This window comes from Phyllostomus hastatus, unplaced genomic scaffold (assembly GCF_019186645.2).
Source record: "Phyllostomus hastatus isolate PE091 unplaced genomic scaffold, TTU_PhHast_1.1 phas_contig_159, whole genome shotgun sequence".
In the NCBI taxonomy this organism is placed as follows: domain Eukaryota; kingdom Metazoa; phylum Chordata; class Mammalia; order Chiroptera; family Phyllostomidae; genus Phyllostomus; species Phyllostomus hastatus.
In genome coordinates this window covers 36,114,011-36,129,189 of record NW_025333640.1, presented here as the reverse complement: position 1 = coordinate 36,129,189, position 15,179 = coordinate 36,114,011, and the positions used below count along the sequence as shown (strand labels likewise).

The 15,179-nt window shown below is 37.9% G+C and overlaps 1 protein-coding gene across 5 annotated transcripts in view; it reads left to right on the top strand.

Annotated features, from left to right (window-relative positions):
- The first annotated feature begins 114 nt into the window (after positions 1-114).
- ABHD18 (abhydrolase domain containing 18) overlaps positions 115-15,179 on the top strand; it is a 30,865-nt gene continuing 15,800 nt past the window's right edge. Inside the window, exons 1-8 of one of the 5 annotated variants that reach the window (XM_045831574.1) lie at positions 115-370; positions 4,845-4,940; positions 5,733-5,841; positions 6,903-6,987; positions 9,348-9,448; positions 12,334-12,412; positions 12,514-12,598; positions 14,216-14,243. In XM_045831574.1, coding sequence (XP_045687530.1) covers positions 5,750-5,841; positions 6,903-6,987; positions 9,348-9,448; positions 12,334-12,412; positions 12,514-12,598; positions 14,216-14,243 — 470 coding nt within the window. In that variant the 5' untranslated portion in view covers positions 115-370; positions 4,845-4,940; positions 5,733-5,749. Of the gene's footprint in view, positions 386-4,844; positions 4,941-5,732; positions 5,842-6,902; positions 6,988-9,347; positions 9,449-12,333; positions 12,413-12,513; positions 12,599-14,215; positions 14,244-15,179 lie in introns of all 5 variants that reach the window. The other 4 variants (XM_045831573.1, XM_045831572.1, XM_045831575.1 and 1 more) reach the window with 4 other exon arrangements.

Below are 15,179 nucleotides of genomic sequence, written 5' to 3'. Positions count from 1 at the left end.
TGCGCGCTCCGCGGCCAAAAGTGGGCGGAGCGCCCGAGGTCGGAGACGGGATCACGCGGGACGGGGGCGGGGCGTGAGGGCTCTGGGGCGGGGCTCTGTGTCCCAGTCCCCTTCCTTGGGTCCGTGTGGTCCTGTTCCGGGGAAAGCGTGGAGGAGAGCGGGGGAGGGCTTAGGGGCGTGCCCAAACGGCCACCCCGCCCAGGTTCTTGGATTTCCTTGGGCTCCTGTCTCAAGCCTGAGCTTCTGCGTTCCTGGAAAGGCTGTAGTGCCCACGGTGGGAGCTCGGACAGGAGGAGGGTCCCGGGGAGCACGGCAGTGGCGGTGTTGGGAAACTCGGCCGGCTGAACAGCGGGCACCCGCCGACCGGCCAGTGAGTAAGTCGCAGGTCCGGGCCCCGTTCCCCGAGCCTCGCGACGCGCGGCGTACGTGCCATTTGTCAGGGACTGGAGTCGCCCGGCCGGGCTGGACACCCGGGGGGCGTGCGCGCGGGGCGAGGCCGGTGTCCGGGGCGCGCACTGGCCGACCCAGGTGAGGTGGGTTGGCGCGCCGTCCTTTACCCACCCTGGAAGGTGGAAGTGGCTGCGCGCTCTTTTTCTCGCTAGGCTACCTGCGAGAAAAGGCAGCGTACCGGCAGTACCTAGTTAGGTCCTGGATGGGGCCCCGAAGATGGGGTCCAGCCCGGGTTAATCTCCTGACCCCTAAAGCCGCACCCCACCGCCGCCTGCGCCGGCTGGGGTCTTCCTCAAAGCCTGCCGCTGTAACCTAGGGTTAGAAAAGGCACAGCAGCAGCTTAGCAATGACCAGCTCTTTTCATCACAAGAAAAAAGACATTTTTAGAAAATATGTTCTGGGCCCCCTCCACCCCTTGCCCCAGCTGATCTTGATGCTGTGTCTTTCCTGCTGTTTACATATTAACATCTTACCCTTGCAAGTAGGCTTGTGAGCTAATTGGTAGCTGTGGTCAGGTGTGTTATAATTACTGTGTTAGCACTGTTATAGTACATTCTCATGTGATTTCATTTAATCACAACTGTCCTATGCCACTTTTCTATTTTAGGCAGAAGAAAGGTACAGAGAAGTTAGTAACTTACCCAGAGTCACTCGGTGTGGTGGTGGCAGCGTTGGACTCAAATTCAGTTCTTTTCTATCCATGTTTCTGAGCACTACCCTGTGCCGGGCCCCGTGCCAGTAATACGTTGCGTGGCGTGTGCCTTCAGTTCTGATGTTTGTCTTGTCTGTGACCTTCAGTGTATTCTGTCAGACACATTCTGCTGGTGAACAGTGAAACTTGATATGTGTTTTGTATTAGTTCAGAATTATCTCCTGAATCCAGAACTGACATTTTGTACTTGGATTCAGTCTTGCAAATTTGTTTGCAAGAAACATGTCAGATTCCTATGACTGGTTCCAAGAAAGTACATAGGTTAAAAAAAATTTTTTTTGCTATATTGTTGTTTTACTGTATTATCAACTTCTTTTTTAATCCCTGGAGTCTAGTATAGTGTATGGCACGTGTGCGTGTTTATACAAAGGGATTTTTAACCTCTATTGCACCAAGCGAAATGGTTGTTGCTCGTTGAATGAATGCTTATAGTTACTTCATTTCATCCCTATAATAATCATTGGAGTGGGGTTGTCTCAAGCATCCAAGGAATTTGAAAGCATGGAGATTAAGTAATATACCTAGGGTCACACAGCTAATAAGCAGCTAATAAGCAACAGAGCTACAATCCAAGAAATAGAGGACTTCTGACTGTAAAGCCTGTATTTTTCACCACCAGCCTTCCTGTGAAAAGAATGAAGAATCTTTTCCATTATCTCCTAAAATATATCAGAACAGGTATAAAATCAATTTTATATAAGCAAAATAATTTGCTATTATGTATCCAGTCAGGTATTATTCCCCTTTTATAAGTTAAGGTGGCTTACTCAAGGTCACACCGCTAGTGGAAGAACCCAGGCCTTCTGACTGTACTATTTTCCATTGCTGCCTCCAAGTGATGACTTTGGATCACAAAACCTCGTGGAGTGGAACGCACGTAAACCTGGTGAAATCTAAGTAAGCTCTGGGTATTGTACCAGTTTTGTTTTTTTTTAATGCAAGAAAAAATTATTTCTTAGGAACACACATAGCACCCAAACAAAGTAACCACTTTTGGAAACCTTTTTAAAAAATGTATTTTTAAAAGCCCGTGGAAAAGAGGAGCCAAGTTTGAAAAGAGATTAGATTATTTGCTGAATGTTTCACATAGGATGAGACAACCCACCCAATGGGTTTCCTTAGATGACTGCTTAAAATAGATACTCACCCCTGTAAACAAATGAACACATAAACTGCCAATTTTCCTACTCTTCTCCTGTATAAGACTAAAGCAATTAAATTTGATGAGGTAGGCTAGTAGATTTTAATAGTGGATATCTGGGATATCTAAACTCTTTTTCTGCTAACTTAAACTTATATTGAAAATAAGTAATTTAAAAGTAAAGGCATAAGATAAAAATTAGGTCTCTATTTTTGTGGTGTAAAATTGTACATGGTGGTCTTTTTCTAAAAACTCATTTGTGATTTTGAGATATGTATCAACTATATGAAGATAAAAGTCCAGAAAAAATTACGGTTGCATTGTTTAAATGCTTACGTACCAAAGCGTAGGAGATAAAAGTACTAGATGACATAGGGACTGCTGAGTGCCACTAGCAATAGAGCTCATTTTTAGGAAAGGCTTTTCATGCTTTGGCATAGAGCGAGAATTTCTATTTTTGTTTCACTTGCTTTTTCCCTGTCTCGTTGGCTGTATAAGTGCACAGGCAACAGGTATGTCAGTCTGTTCTGATACATACTTCAAGAACGGGTCCTGTTTCTGCGGAAGCTCACCAGTGTCAGACTGGCCTGATGCAGGGGCTTTAAGGGTCTGGTGTGGCTCCAGATGGTGCCTCCTAAGGTACATTGGAGTTTTCCTTACCCTGGTCTTGGGTTATAAAATCTTCCTGGTGGCACTGGATACTGGCTAGCCCTGCCCAGAAAGATCTGTATATTTACAGTGTCCCAGAAAACCTGGTCTTTATACATTGTTCTTGGGACCGAAATGAGATTTAAGAGGATCTGTGTAAGTTAAGTGTGTATCTGATTTGCTTTCTGTTCTTCCTGGTCAGTTGTTTGCTGGCGTGTAAATACAGCAAGGGGTGTGCTGGCTCTTGATAGGGAGTGCTGAGTCTGATGACCTCTGTTACATGGAATTAAAGTGGTTGGGAAGGCTTTCCCAGTACAGGGGTGAAAGTTAGAAATGATAAACAATTTTCTAGTAGTTTACAGAACATTTGAAGAGCTCATTGTTCTCAGGTTCTTTCCTATTTCTCTTATAACCTCCTACTTTTATCTTTGTCTTATTTCTTTTTATCTATTACCAACCTAGAAGAATATTGCCTAGAAAAATGGGATGGCTCATGACCAGTTCAGTACTTCTCACTGTAAAATATAAGTGCTGCAATTTGGGTTTGTTTTATTTTTTTAACACTGATATGGAATCTGCTTATTGCCATTGATGCTGTGGATGTTGCAAAGGAAGACATTGACCCCCTTCCTTTTCCTGCCACTGTAGAGAAAATAGACAGATATTAACCCCTCACTTATAGGCCTATAAGTGGCCTATAATACTTCAAAATGACAATGAAGTCCTATATTCTAATGACATGCCACTGTTCTACTGCAATTTAGTAAATGTGCACAAAAATGTATCAGTGATATTTTTTAACAATTCCAGAATGGTACAAGGCGTGAAATAATTAAAAGACCCATTCATGTCTCAGAATTGTCTTTCCTTATGCTATATTTTATGCTATAGAACCCCCGTGAATAGAGTTACATACCTAAATTTGTTTTTAAAAAAGGGGGGGTTGGCCCCATAATTGCAATGCAGAGCGCTCATACATAATTTTGGCAATTGGGTAAATTGTAAACTGTTCATTTTCACCCGGCATACTTCAGAACTCTGGCACTGATCACTCCCAGATCAATACCTCGGGAGGTAGTGCAGATCCCACAAGCCCAAGGGCCCAGTCCGCCAGGGGCCATTATTTCCGATGCCAGCCACACTTTGACTTGGCTGCAGATTTGGGGGTTCCTGTGTCTCCTGTGGATTGATAATTTGCTGGGACACTCAAATGATTACAGCTTTATTACAAAGGATACAATTTAGGAGTTCACTATACTTGGCTATAGTTGTTGCTATTTAAGTAAAAAAATTTTAAAAAGTGAAGTATAACTTAAAAGTGTGTAAGTCATAAGTAAAACTTGGTTCATTTTCACAAAATGAACAAGCTGTGTTTTATATGACAAGGATTACAGTTAAAGGTGCTGGCAAGGAGCAGGAAAGGCCACATTTTTAAAAAATCAAAATTTTTACGGTCTTCAGAGATTAATCAGACAGGTGGAAGCTATGCGGACACAAAAAGGGAGGTGTGAAAAAAAAAAGTGACGTGCTGAAACAATGTAGGGGCCTCTGGAGAACCTGTAAGCTAAATACATACCCTGACCAGGAATCAAACCCACAACCCTTTGGTGCAGAGGACAGCGCTCCAACCAACTGAGCCACCCGGCCAGGGCAATAGATAAGTATTCTTAAAGCTCACTGATGGAAAGGCAAGTTTCCATTTCTCATTTTTTAATTAGAATAACCCTGGAACCTGAATCAGGTTTTTCCTAAAAATCAAAACTACACCATTCGATTTGAAAAGACAGAGGTAAATATTAAAAAATAAAATGAACAAACGTTTTGGAGCTACTTGGGAAGGGGGACGAGGGGCACACAGGCAGTAGCACTGACTAGTCATCACTTTGCCTGCAGGGGAGTGTAGCAGGCAGTGTTTAGAGTAGTTACATCTGGAGCTGCGTGCCTGGGATCCGGTCCCAGTTCTGCCTCCCAGTTGCTGTGTGACCTCAGGTAAATCACCTGTCCTCTCTGTGCCTCAGTCTCCTCGTCTTAGGGTAATCGATCCTTCTTTATAAAGTTGCTGGAGGGTTTAAATGGGAATGTGTGTGTGTGTGTGTGTGTGTGTGTGTGTGTAGTTTTCTGAATGGTTCCTGGCAAATAATACAGTAATGTATAACTGTTAGCCACTGCATTTTTGTTTGTTCTTTCTCATTTTTTCTTCTGGCCACTACTATTATTATCCAACAAATATTGAGTATTCCTGTCAGTCTCTGTGCTGAGGATGGGAAGTCCCTGCACTCAAGGAACTGAGTTTAGTGAAGCTGAGGGCTCTATTTCATCTTTTCTATTTTCATCCCAGTTCTTCTATTCTGTATCTCGTGTCTTATTTCCAAAAGAATAAATGCAGGGTTCCTGGTTCCATCTCAGTATTTAATTATTCTTCCCAGCTCCATTGAGATATGATTGATACATGCTGTTGTATTAGTTTAAGGTGTATGTAAAATGATGATTGGATGTATGCATGTATGGTGAAATGATTACTACAGTAAGTTTAGTTAATTAAACTGAACTTGAAACTGTTTCCTTGTGGTGAGTACTATTAGGATCTATAAGATAAATAAGTGCTGGGGATATAATTTATAGCACAATCACTATAGTTAGCAGTACTGTATTATATATTTTAAAGTTGTTAAGAGAGTGGGTCAATCTTTAATTTTTACCTGATATTTAAAGAGACGGTTAGAAAACTGACCTGCTGCATAAAATAAAATATTTTAAAGTAATTTCAATTCTATTTCATAGATGTTTGTTTACTACTGATGGGTGTGAGCAAGTTAGATGTTCTATACCGGAGACTTCTCCTCACAAAACTTTTTATCAGAGGATGGGGAAGGCCAGAGGATCTTAAAAGGTAAGGGTTTTTTCTGAATGCTTATTCTGACTTTGATTTAGTAAACTTTTAAACTTTTATTTCGGCCATGGCCAGGTATCTCAGTTAGAGTATTGCCCCAATAGGTCAAGGTTGGAGGTTTGATCCCGAGAGCACATACAAGAATCAATCAATGAACGAACAAACAAGTAGAACAACAAATCAGTGTTTTTCTCTCTTTTTCTTTCTCCCTCTCTCTCTCTTCCTCTCCCTTCTTCTTCTCTCTGTCTCTCAAATCAATTTTAAAAAGAACAAAAATAAATAAAATTTTATTTCACTTTTAAAGTCCTTTGATATATATGAAAATTAAACATTAAACAATATAAAAATGAAATTATTTCCTTTTCTCTTTATTTCTCTTATTTTAACCCATATAAATTGAACTATTTTCAAAGTAATTTGGTTGTAAAAAAAAAATAAAGAGCTCTTAGAAACACAAACTAGATTTTTAACTTTAATATTTTTTTAATGATTTTATTTATTTATTTTGAGAGAGATGGGAAGGGAGGGAGAAAGAAACATCAGTGTGAGGTTACCTCTTGGGTGCCCCCTACTGGGGACCTGGCCTACTGCCCAGGCGTGTGCCCTGAGTGGGAATCAAACCTGCAACCCTTTGGTTCACAGGCTGGCACCCAATCTACTGAGTCATGCCAGCCAGGGCCTTAACTTTAATAATTTTTAAGTTGATTAGAGTTTCTAGGGACTGAGCGTTCTTGGGTAAATTGAATTTGTAGTGACTACAAAGTTAGGATATACTGTAGCTCATGGGAATATCTGGACTTAAGAAAATAAATTTTTAAATTCTGTGCCTGTAATTATGAGTCTTATACATGTTAATTACTTTCTGAACAATGATATTTCTCATATTTTTTATGAGGTGAAATGTCCAGCTTTCAAAAAATAAGAGCCTTATTTTTTCTTTGATGATTAAAACTAAATTTTAACATGTTTCATAAACTGGACTTGCTAATTTTTACTCAGTATTCATTAGTCTCAATATATGGATGTACTGAATTTTTTCCTTTTTCCTCTTACCATAACAGACTCTTTGAATTCAGAAAGATAATTGGAAATCGAGAAAAATGTCAGAATCTGGTTTCAAGTGATTATCCAGTGTACATCGATAAGGTATGCAAATAAAATAAATGGAATTATAGAAATTCTTGTTTAACATACATATGTGGCAAGAATAGATTGAATGTTAAGAGTATAGTAACAGTAAACATTAAAACATGAGTACAATATAGATTTTTCATTTAATATTTTAAAATGCTGTGTACGTTCTAACAAGATGCTTATAATGGCTATATTCATTTATATTTGAGAACATATACTTGCCTAAATATAAGAAAGAAAACATTTAGGGCTGGATCTTTTGAGCCTCATTTTTTATCTTTAAGTTTATAAGGGTTAAAGTAAATTATTCAACACTTCAGAAGAAGTGGGAGTAACTCAGGGACATACTCTGGTTGGAGAATCACTACGTGAGATGTTACTAGCAAAAACAACTGTTAACTAACATCAAGAAATGGCATGGGGCATAGTTAATTGCTGAGAGAATGGTAGAAACAATGCTGTAAAATTAGAGAAGATGAGAAAATATACGGCAGGCCTTTGAATAATGTCATTTTGTTATAATGTTATGAGATTGTAGGAACTTAACTCTTGTTTATATCAATGTGCCTGTGGTAAAATTGGTTTCCTTATATATTGTTTTGCTTAAAGTCACAGAACCCGTCCATGACATTAAGTGAGGGCCTACTGTATTTGAAATAGTTTTGCTTTTAAGCAACCACATGCTTTTCTGTAAAATCTTTCTAGGTTTATGCACTTGGATACTTTTGGGGAAGTGTCACAAATGGGCGGGCGTCACATCCCTTGCTGCCCTCAACCACAGCAGCTCTACTTTCATCTCTTTGATGTCCGGAATATGTTTAAGAAGATTTCAGTTTTTGTGTCTGGCTTGTTTCACTTAGCACAGTTTCATGATTCATTGAAGTGTCTACCAGTACATACTTCTTTTTTATGGCTGAATCATATGGCTACATGGCATTTTATGTACCCATTTATCAGTTGATGGACATTTGAGTTGTCTCTGCTTTTTTGACTATTATGCATAATAATGTATGAACATTCTTGTACAGATGTTTTTGTGGATATATGCTTTTAATTCTTTGGCTATATATTGAGGTGTGAAATTGTTGGCAGATATGGTAACCCTGTTTAACCGTTTAATGAACAGCAGCTATTTTTCCAAAGTGCACCACTTTACATTCCTGCTAGCAGTGTTTACTGGTTCCAATTTCTCCACATTCTCATTAATTTTGTGCTTCTCCTGGCTGTCCTAATGTGTGTAAAGTGTATTTTTGTGCGTGTGATTTTGTTATGTTTTTCCCTGCTGACCAATGCTGAGCATTTTATGTGCTTATTGACCAGTGTGTATCTTTTTTGGGGGAAATATTTATGAAATACCTGGCCTGTTTTTAATTGGGTTATTCATCTTTTTACCATTGAGTTGTAGCTTGCTTACTTTTTAAATCTATATTATGTAGCTCTAAAATTACTGTTTTCTTACCAAGTTCCCAATTATCTCAACACAGTTTGGGATAATTGGGAATTTGGTAAAATCCCAATTTCAGGAAGACCTTAAAAGTTTCTCTTTACATTAGTTTGTGCTGCGTCCTTTAATAAATAATTTGTTTTTCCAAAATACATAAAAAAAAACTTTAAAACTATATTTGCAGGCACAATGATGACTAAAAGGTAAAGATTTCTTGGATTAAATTTTCATATTACACACATATTAGATCTTCTTACCATTTTCAAAAAATGCAGTACAATCCCAATTAAAACATTGAATTTAACCTTAGGTCCATAAACACTGCTAACATTATTTTGGATGAGTCATTAGAGTACAATCAGATCAGGAATACCTGGGAAGGAAGAGTGATGAGTAAAAACTGGTTCAGAAGTAAAAGGCTAGTAAGAGCTTACAAAAAAGATTGAAAATAGTATGTCAACATTTATGAAATTTACTTCAGAGTAAATTAGCATTTTATGTCACTTGCAAAAAATGTGGATTATTTAATAAATGAGGTTGTCACATAGGATACATACTAGGCCTTGGAAAAGTCTTTAATTGAAGGGAAATTTTTTATAGAAAAACATCTATCTGCCCTGGCTGCTGTGGCTCAGTGGACTGAGTGCCAGCCTGTGAACCAAAAGGTCCCCAGTTGAGTTCCCAGTTAGGGCACATGCCTGGGCTGTGGGCCAGGTCCCTTCCTGGTTGCCAGCATGTGAGAGGTAACCAGTCAATGTATCTCTCACACATCAGTGTTTCTTTCCTTCTCTTTCTCCCTCCCTCCCTCTCTTTTTAAAAATAAATAAACAAAATCTTAAAAAAAGAAAGAAAGAAAAACATCTACCTACTATAGATAAAGCTATCTGAGCTTCCATGTATATACATCTTGGTTTTGCTGTCCTTTCAGATTGAAGAGCAGTCAGACTGTAAGATCCTGGATGGGCACTTTGTCTCCCCTATGGCCCACTATGTGCCTAATATCATGCCAAGTGAATCTGTGATTGCAAGGTAAGCATTTGTATTCCGAGTTAAAGTACTAATTTGTGTACATCCATTTAAATTATAAAAATATCAATGCCATGTTATTTGAAATCACTTACTATTAATTACAATTATTTAGCATTATTCCCATTAAACATGGGGAGAAGGGAGATTGAAATTATAGAGCTTTGATAAGAAGATTTTTAAAAATAACTTGAGGCAAATGAAAATGAAAGTACAACATACCAAAGCTTATGGCATGCAGCAAAAGCAGTTCTAAGACCAAAGGTCATAGGGATAAATTCCCAAATTAAGAAAAAAAAAAATCTCAAACAACCTAAGTGTACACCCCAAGAAAATAGAAAAAGAAGAACAAACTAAGTCCAAAGTTAGTAGAAGAGAGGAAATAGTATAGATCACAGCAGAAATAAATGAAATAAAGACTATAAATGTAATATAAAAGATCAGTGAAACTAAGCTGTTGTTTTTCTTTTTTAAAGATAAACAAAGGAGACAAACTTTCAGCTAGACTTGCCAAGAGAAAAAGATAAATACCATATGATCTCATTTATATGTGGAGTCTTTAAGAAAAAAAAAGTCCACAAACTCATAGATAGGACAGACTGGCAGTTGACGGAGATAGGGTATGGGGAGGTTGGCAGAGTGGGTGAAGGTGGTGCAAATGTACAAACTTTCAGGTATAAAATAAGTCTTAGGGGTATAATATACAGCATGGTGGCTGTAGTTAATAATTCTGTATTGTATGTTTGAACGTTGCTAAGAAAGTAATTTTTAACCCTGGCTGGTGTAGCTCAGTGGATTGAGCACGGGCTGTGAACCAAAGGGCCGAAGGGTCACCAGTTCAATTCCAGTCAGGGCACATGCCTGGGTTGCAGGCCAGGTCCCCAGTGGGGGCCATGTGAGAAGCAACCACACATTGATGTTTCTCACCCTCTCCTCCCTCCCTTCCCTTCTCTCTAAAAATAAATAAATAAAATCTTAAGAAAAAGAAGAAAGCAATTCTTTAAAGTTCTCATCAAGAAAAAAGAGAACAAGAAAAAATTTTAGAACTGTGTGTGTTGATAAATGCTAACTAGACTTGTGATCATATTACAATATACACATATATTGAATCATTATGTTATACTCCTGAAACTAATAATATCTTAAATGTCAATTATGTCTTTAAAAAAACAGCAAAGATTTTGAAAGCTGGAAATGGGAAGCCATTAAGATCTACATGCACGGGGGACCCCACAAAAACCCTGAATTTATTTACAAAAAAAATATGTATTTATTCTTATATGTTTGAACTTCAGTCACCTTCAAAGTATGCTCCCATTTGATGTAGTACACCTATCAAGATATTTTTCTCCACTGCCCAAAACAGTTTTTGAACTTGTCAATTTTGTTACCTTTTAGTGCTTCTGCCATTTTTTATTTCACCTCTTCAACACTGGCAAACATTTCCTTTGAGGACTTTTTTTATCTGGGGAAACAAAAAAAGTCACTCGGTGAGATTGCATGAATAGGGAGGGTGGGGCATGGGTGTCATGCCATTTTGGTCAAAAACTACTGAACACTCAGTGTGGTGTGGGCAGGCGCACTCATAAATTACCCGTCAGAAAATGGGCAATAGTGTTGGAAGTCTTCAAAAAAATTTACTGAAGCCAAATGCAGCCTCTTACCACAATGCCAGCTGGTCCACGGATACAGATGGGTACCTAGAACCCTCACCTAGCAGGGGAAGCCTGGACTACAAGGGGCCTGCCCTCCAGAAGACAAGTCTGGGGTTTTGGGAAGGTCCCCCTTTGTAGCAGATACTTCCTGGGTGCCTCATTGTACCTCATCTCTGCTCTATGACCCCATGTCCATGTCACTTTTCTGTGGTTAGGCTATCTTTCTCTGTTTCTCATGCAACTAACAAGAAGATAGCTACCACAACCCCACAGAGCTCTAATTAGTGTCTCTCTTAACCCCAAATTACCAAAAGAACAAATTGTATTGTCCTGATTTGGCCTATACTTGACCCAACCATTTGTGGTTGAGGGGCTCATGTGGCCCGTACCCTTCCGTCATGTGAACGAGCACAGGCCGTGTGAGAAGACATGCATATAATTTGAGCAAACTTATCAATGAGCCTGTACTAGATGTGTGGTCAGTTATTACTATAATAAAAAATTCCTATTAACTTAAGGCTATTCTCCAATGAAGAAGTCTGTAAATCCATTGCCACAGGACAAAAGGAAAGGACAAATAACTGCAGAGGTATCCCACTTTATGTGGAAAACATTTCTTAATATTTTCATTTCCCCCAAATCTTCAAAATATCAAGAAGTGGCATAGTGCTAAGAGTGCAGAATGAAGGAGAGTAGTTGATATTGTTAGTTTTCAGTATGAGATTGAAAATTAAGAGTCTGTTCCCATGAGCACAAAATAGAAATAATTATTGAAACCATCCTAAATGTAATTGTCTATGTTCTAGTCAACAGCGTATTGACAGTAGATTACTAGTGACATTGTCCTTTGCCCAAGCAAAGTAAGCTCAGAAGTGCAGTTCTTGTAGCCTGAGATGCAGCCACCTAAGAATTATGTTTTCTAAGAATAAGTCATATACACTGACGTGTCTCCCGTAAAAAAATTTCACTGTGCATTAATAAAGTGGTATTGAATAGGTAAAAAATCATCATAATAAGTTCTGTGTTTATGTTGTCATTGAATACATAAAGCAAATTTACAATATCTTTGTTGCTTTTAGGCAAACATTAGTTTAATTACTCAATTACAGTTTTAATATAAAAAATCTGAAGATCTTTTCTCCCAAATAATTTAATTATGAAATGTTTGAGAATTGAAAGTTTGTATTACAAGCCTTTTAAAGATAATTTACTGATGTGTTTTATTTTAAATAGGTTCCAATTTATTGTGCCTAAAGAATGGAACAGCAAATACAGACCCGTGTGCATTCATCTAGCTGGAACAGGGGATCATGTAAGCCTTGGCCATAATAACGTCCGTCCACCTCGTCAGCATCCTCTCCCCAGCAGGCGTGGTGCCGGAGCCGCTAAGTGTGCCGTCTTTTCTTTCCTCAGTATTACTGGAGGCGACGGACCCTGATGGCTCGCCCTATGATTAAAGAGGCCCGAATGGCCTCTTTGTTGTTAGAAAACCCTTATTATATCCTTTTGCGATACGTAGAAGTCTCTCATCTTATTTATTTATAGATTTAGTCATCAAAAGGAATGATAGATAGTAGCCACCTTTTCTCGGTCAATTGAATTTAGTCATCAGTTCAGAAAATACTTAAGAATGAAATGAAAACTTATTTCATGCCTTTTAAAAACCCAAGTAAGGATGATGCTTCTATTATATCATATAATAAAGGTAAATTGTACTTCTGTTTTCTGTGAGACTTATGCTGCATTTTAATTATGAGTAAGTCAAACGCTATTAAGAAAACCCTCATGTTGTCAATGCTTTACGGTTAAGTATCAGTGGAGGTTTAGAACAGTTCTTAACTTAATTTTCAAGATGATGTCAGTCTGTGCCCAGAAGAAGAAACGAAACTGATGCACAGACAATAAGGAAATGCTCAACATTGCTGGTAATAAGGGAAATGTCAAGTTAAAGCAACAATTAACAAAGAGTTAAGAACAAAGCAGTAGTTACAAGGTTTTTGTGAAATGGGCACTCGCGTTACTGATGCCTGTGAATATCAGCCCAGGCCTGTGGGAAAGCATTTTTACCATATCGCATCAGGAGCCTTAAAAAATTTCATATCCCTGACAGTGATTTTCATTCTGGGAAGTTTATTCTAAGGATAAAATACTAAGAAAAGAGAAAAATGATAGAAAAAAGAAAAGATATCTATATAGCTTTATTTATAATAGTAAAATATTAGAAATAGCTTGAATGTCCAATAGTAGCAACGTGGTTGAGAAAACTGTTGGGAATTATGTTGAGAAAACATAATATTGAAATACTGTACAATTTGATGTATCATGTTTATTGCTCTACTGCTTACTACCTGTATAATCTTGAATTTGTTACTTAACTGTTTAGTACATCATTTTTTTGTTGTTGGTAATGGGAATAATCTCTTAGATTTTTCTGAGCATTAAATGGTTAATACTGTCTGGAACATTGCCTGGTAAATACTGTGTTGAGTAAATTTTAACAGTTATTAAAAAGTTTACATCAATGTTATTTATGCATATATATGCAAAAAAACTAAAAATAGAAAACCTATTTTTCTAAAAAAACTGAGCCAAAGAAAAAATACTAGAAGGAAATATACTGAGGTGTTAATATAATTGTCTGTAAATAAAGTAGTTTTTTTTTCTAATAAGCCTTTCAGTATTTTCTAGGTTTTCTTTTTTTAAATTTTTTTATGATTTTATTTGAGCCCAACTGATGACATAGACTTGGGAGCAAGATCTTCAATGCTGTCTTCTAGGTTTTCTATCATAAATATATAAATAAGAAAAATTTACAAACTTAAGTTGAAAACTTAAAACTAAATACTAGTTGTGAATATACTAAAAACATTGAATTGTACATTTCAAATGGGTAAAATGTGTGGTATGTGGTACTGTCTCAGTAAAACTCTAAAAAAAGAGGATGATTATTGATTTGAGAAACCTGAGAACTTCTAAACAGCATATTTGGGGTAACTAGAAAATAGTTATTTCAGTATTAACTTCTCTTCAACTTTAATTATTTTAAGTTAACGTTTTCTGATACACAGAGTGTATTTAATTACTTTAAAACTTTGTCTTTGACCCACATTCTCAAATGGCTGCAGGAAACCCAAGGACCAAATGTGAGTATATGTCACCTTCATTCTCACAGTCTTCATACTGAATTTTCAGCAGTGTTAAAATTTTTAGTAGTCTTTGGTTAACCATTTCTCAGTTTAATCTCCAAATGTTACTAGGGGGAAGTTCTGTTATAAAACTGTAGTAGAAATGATAGTTAAATTTTTACTTTAAGCTTTTTGTATTTTAAATGATTGCCAGGTGTGGCGGGTTTGGAGAAGTTCAGGAGGGTACAAAGGGTATAAACAGTGACGGAAGGAGTCCTGACTTGGGGTGGTGAACACACAGTACAGTGCACAGGTGATGTGTTGTAGGATGGTGCACCTAAACTGATACAGTTTTGTTCACCAGTGTCACCCCGATGAATTCACTAAAAAGGAAAAAGTAAATTAATGTAAAAATAAAGTACATTTACTTTGTGAAATTAAACACTATTCTTTTTATTCTTACAGTGCATATCATAGGTAATCTGAAGATAAACTTTCTCTTCCTGGTCTTTTAAATGACGAACGTTGAAGGCAGTTTTGTTTTGTTTTGTTTTTGTATTTTTATAATCTATATTATGTTTAATTTTGGTTCATTCCAGAAATATTTGACCCTAGACACTGGGAAGACAGCAAAAAAAGACAAAGTCCTTAGTTTAATGAACTTATATTGTAGTATGGGAGGTCAAAATACATGGGATAATTTTAGATACTTATCAGTACCATGAAGAAGATAAAGAATAATAGAGCCTGGGTGCCGGGCTGAGCTGTAGTAGGTATGAGGATGTGAAGTAATGAGAAGGAGCCAGTCAGGGCAGAGCCCTGGAGGGAGGTCAGCCTCAGCGAGGAAGAGGAGGTGAAAGGCCCTGGGTGAGCACGGGGCGGGTGCGGAGAGCAGAGCCAGATGAGGCCAGGAAGGTCGGCTGGGACCGGGCTGGGAGGAGCCCTGTTAGAGTT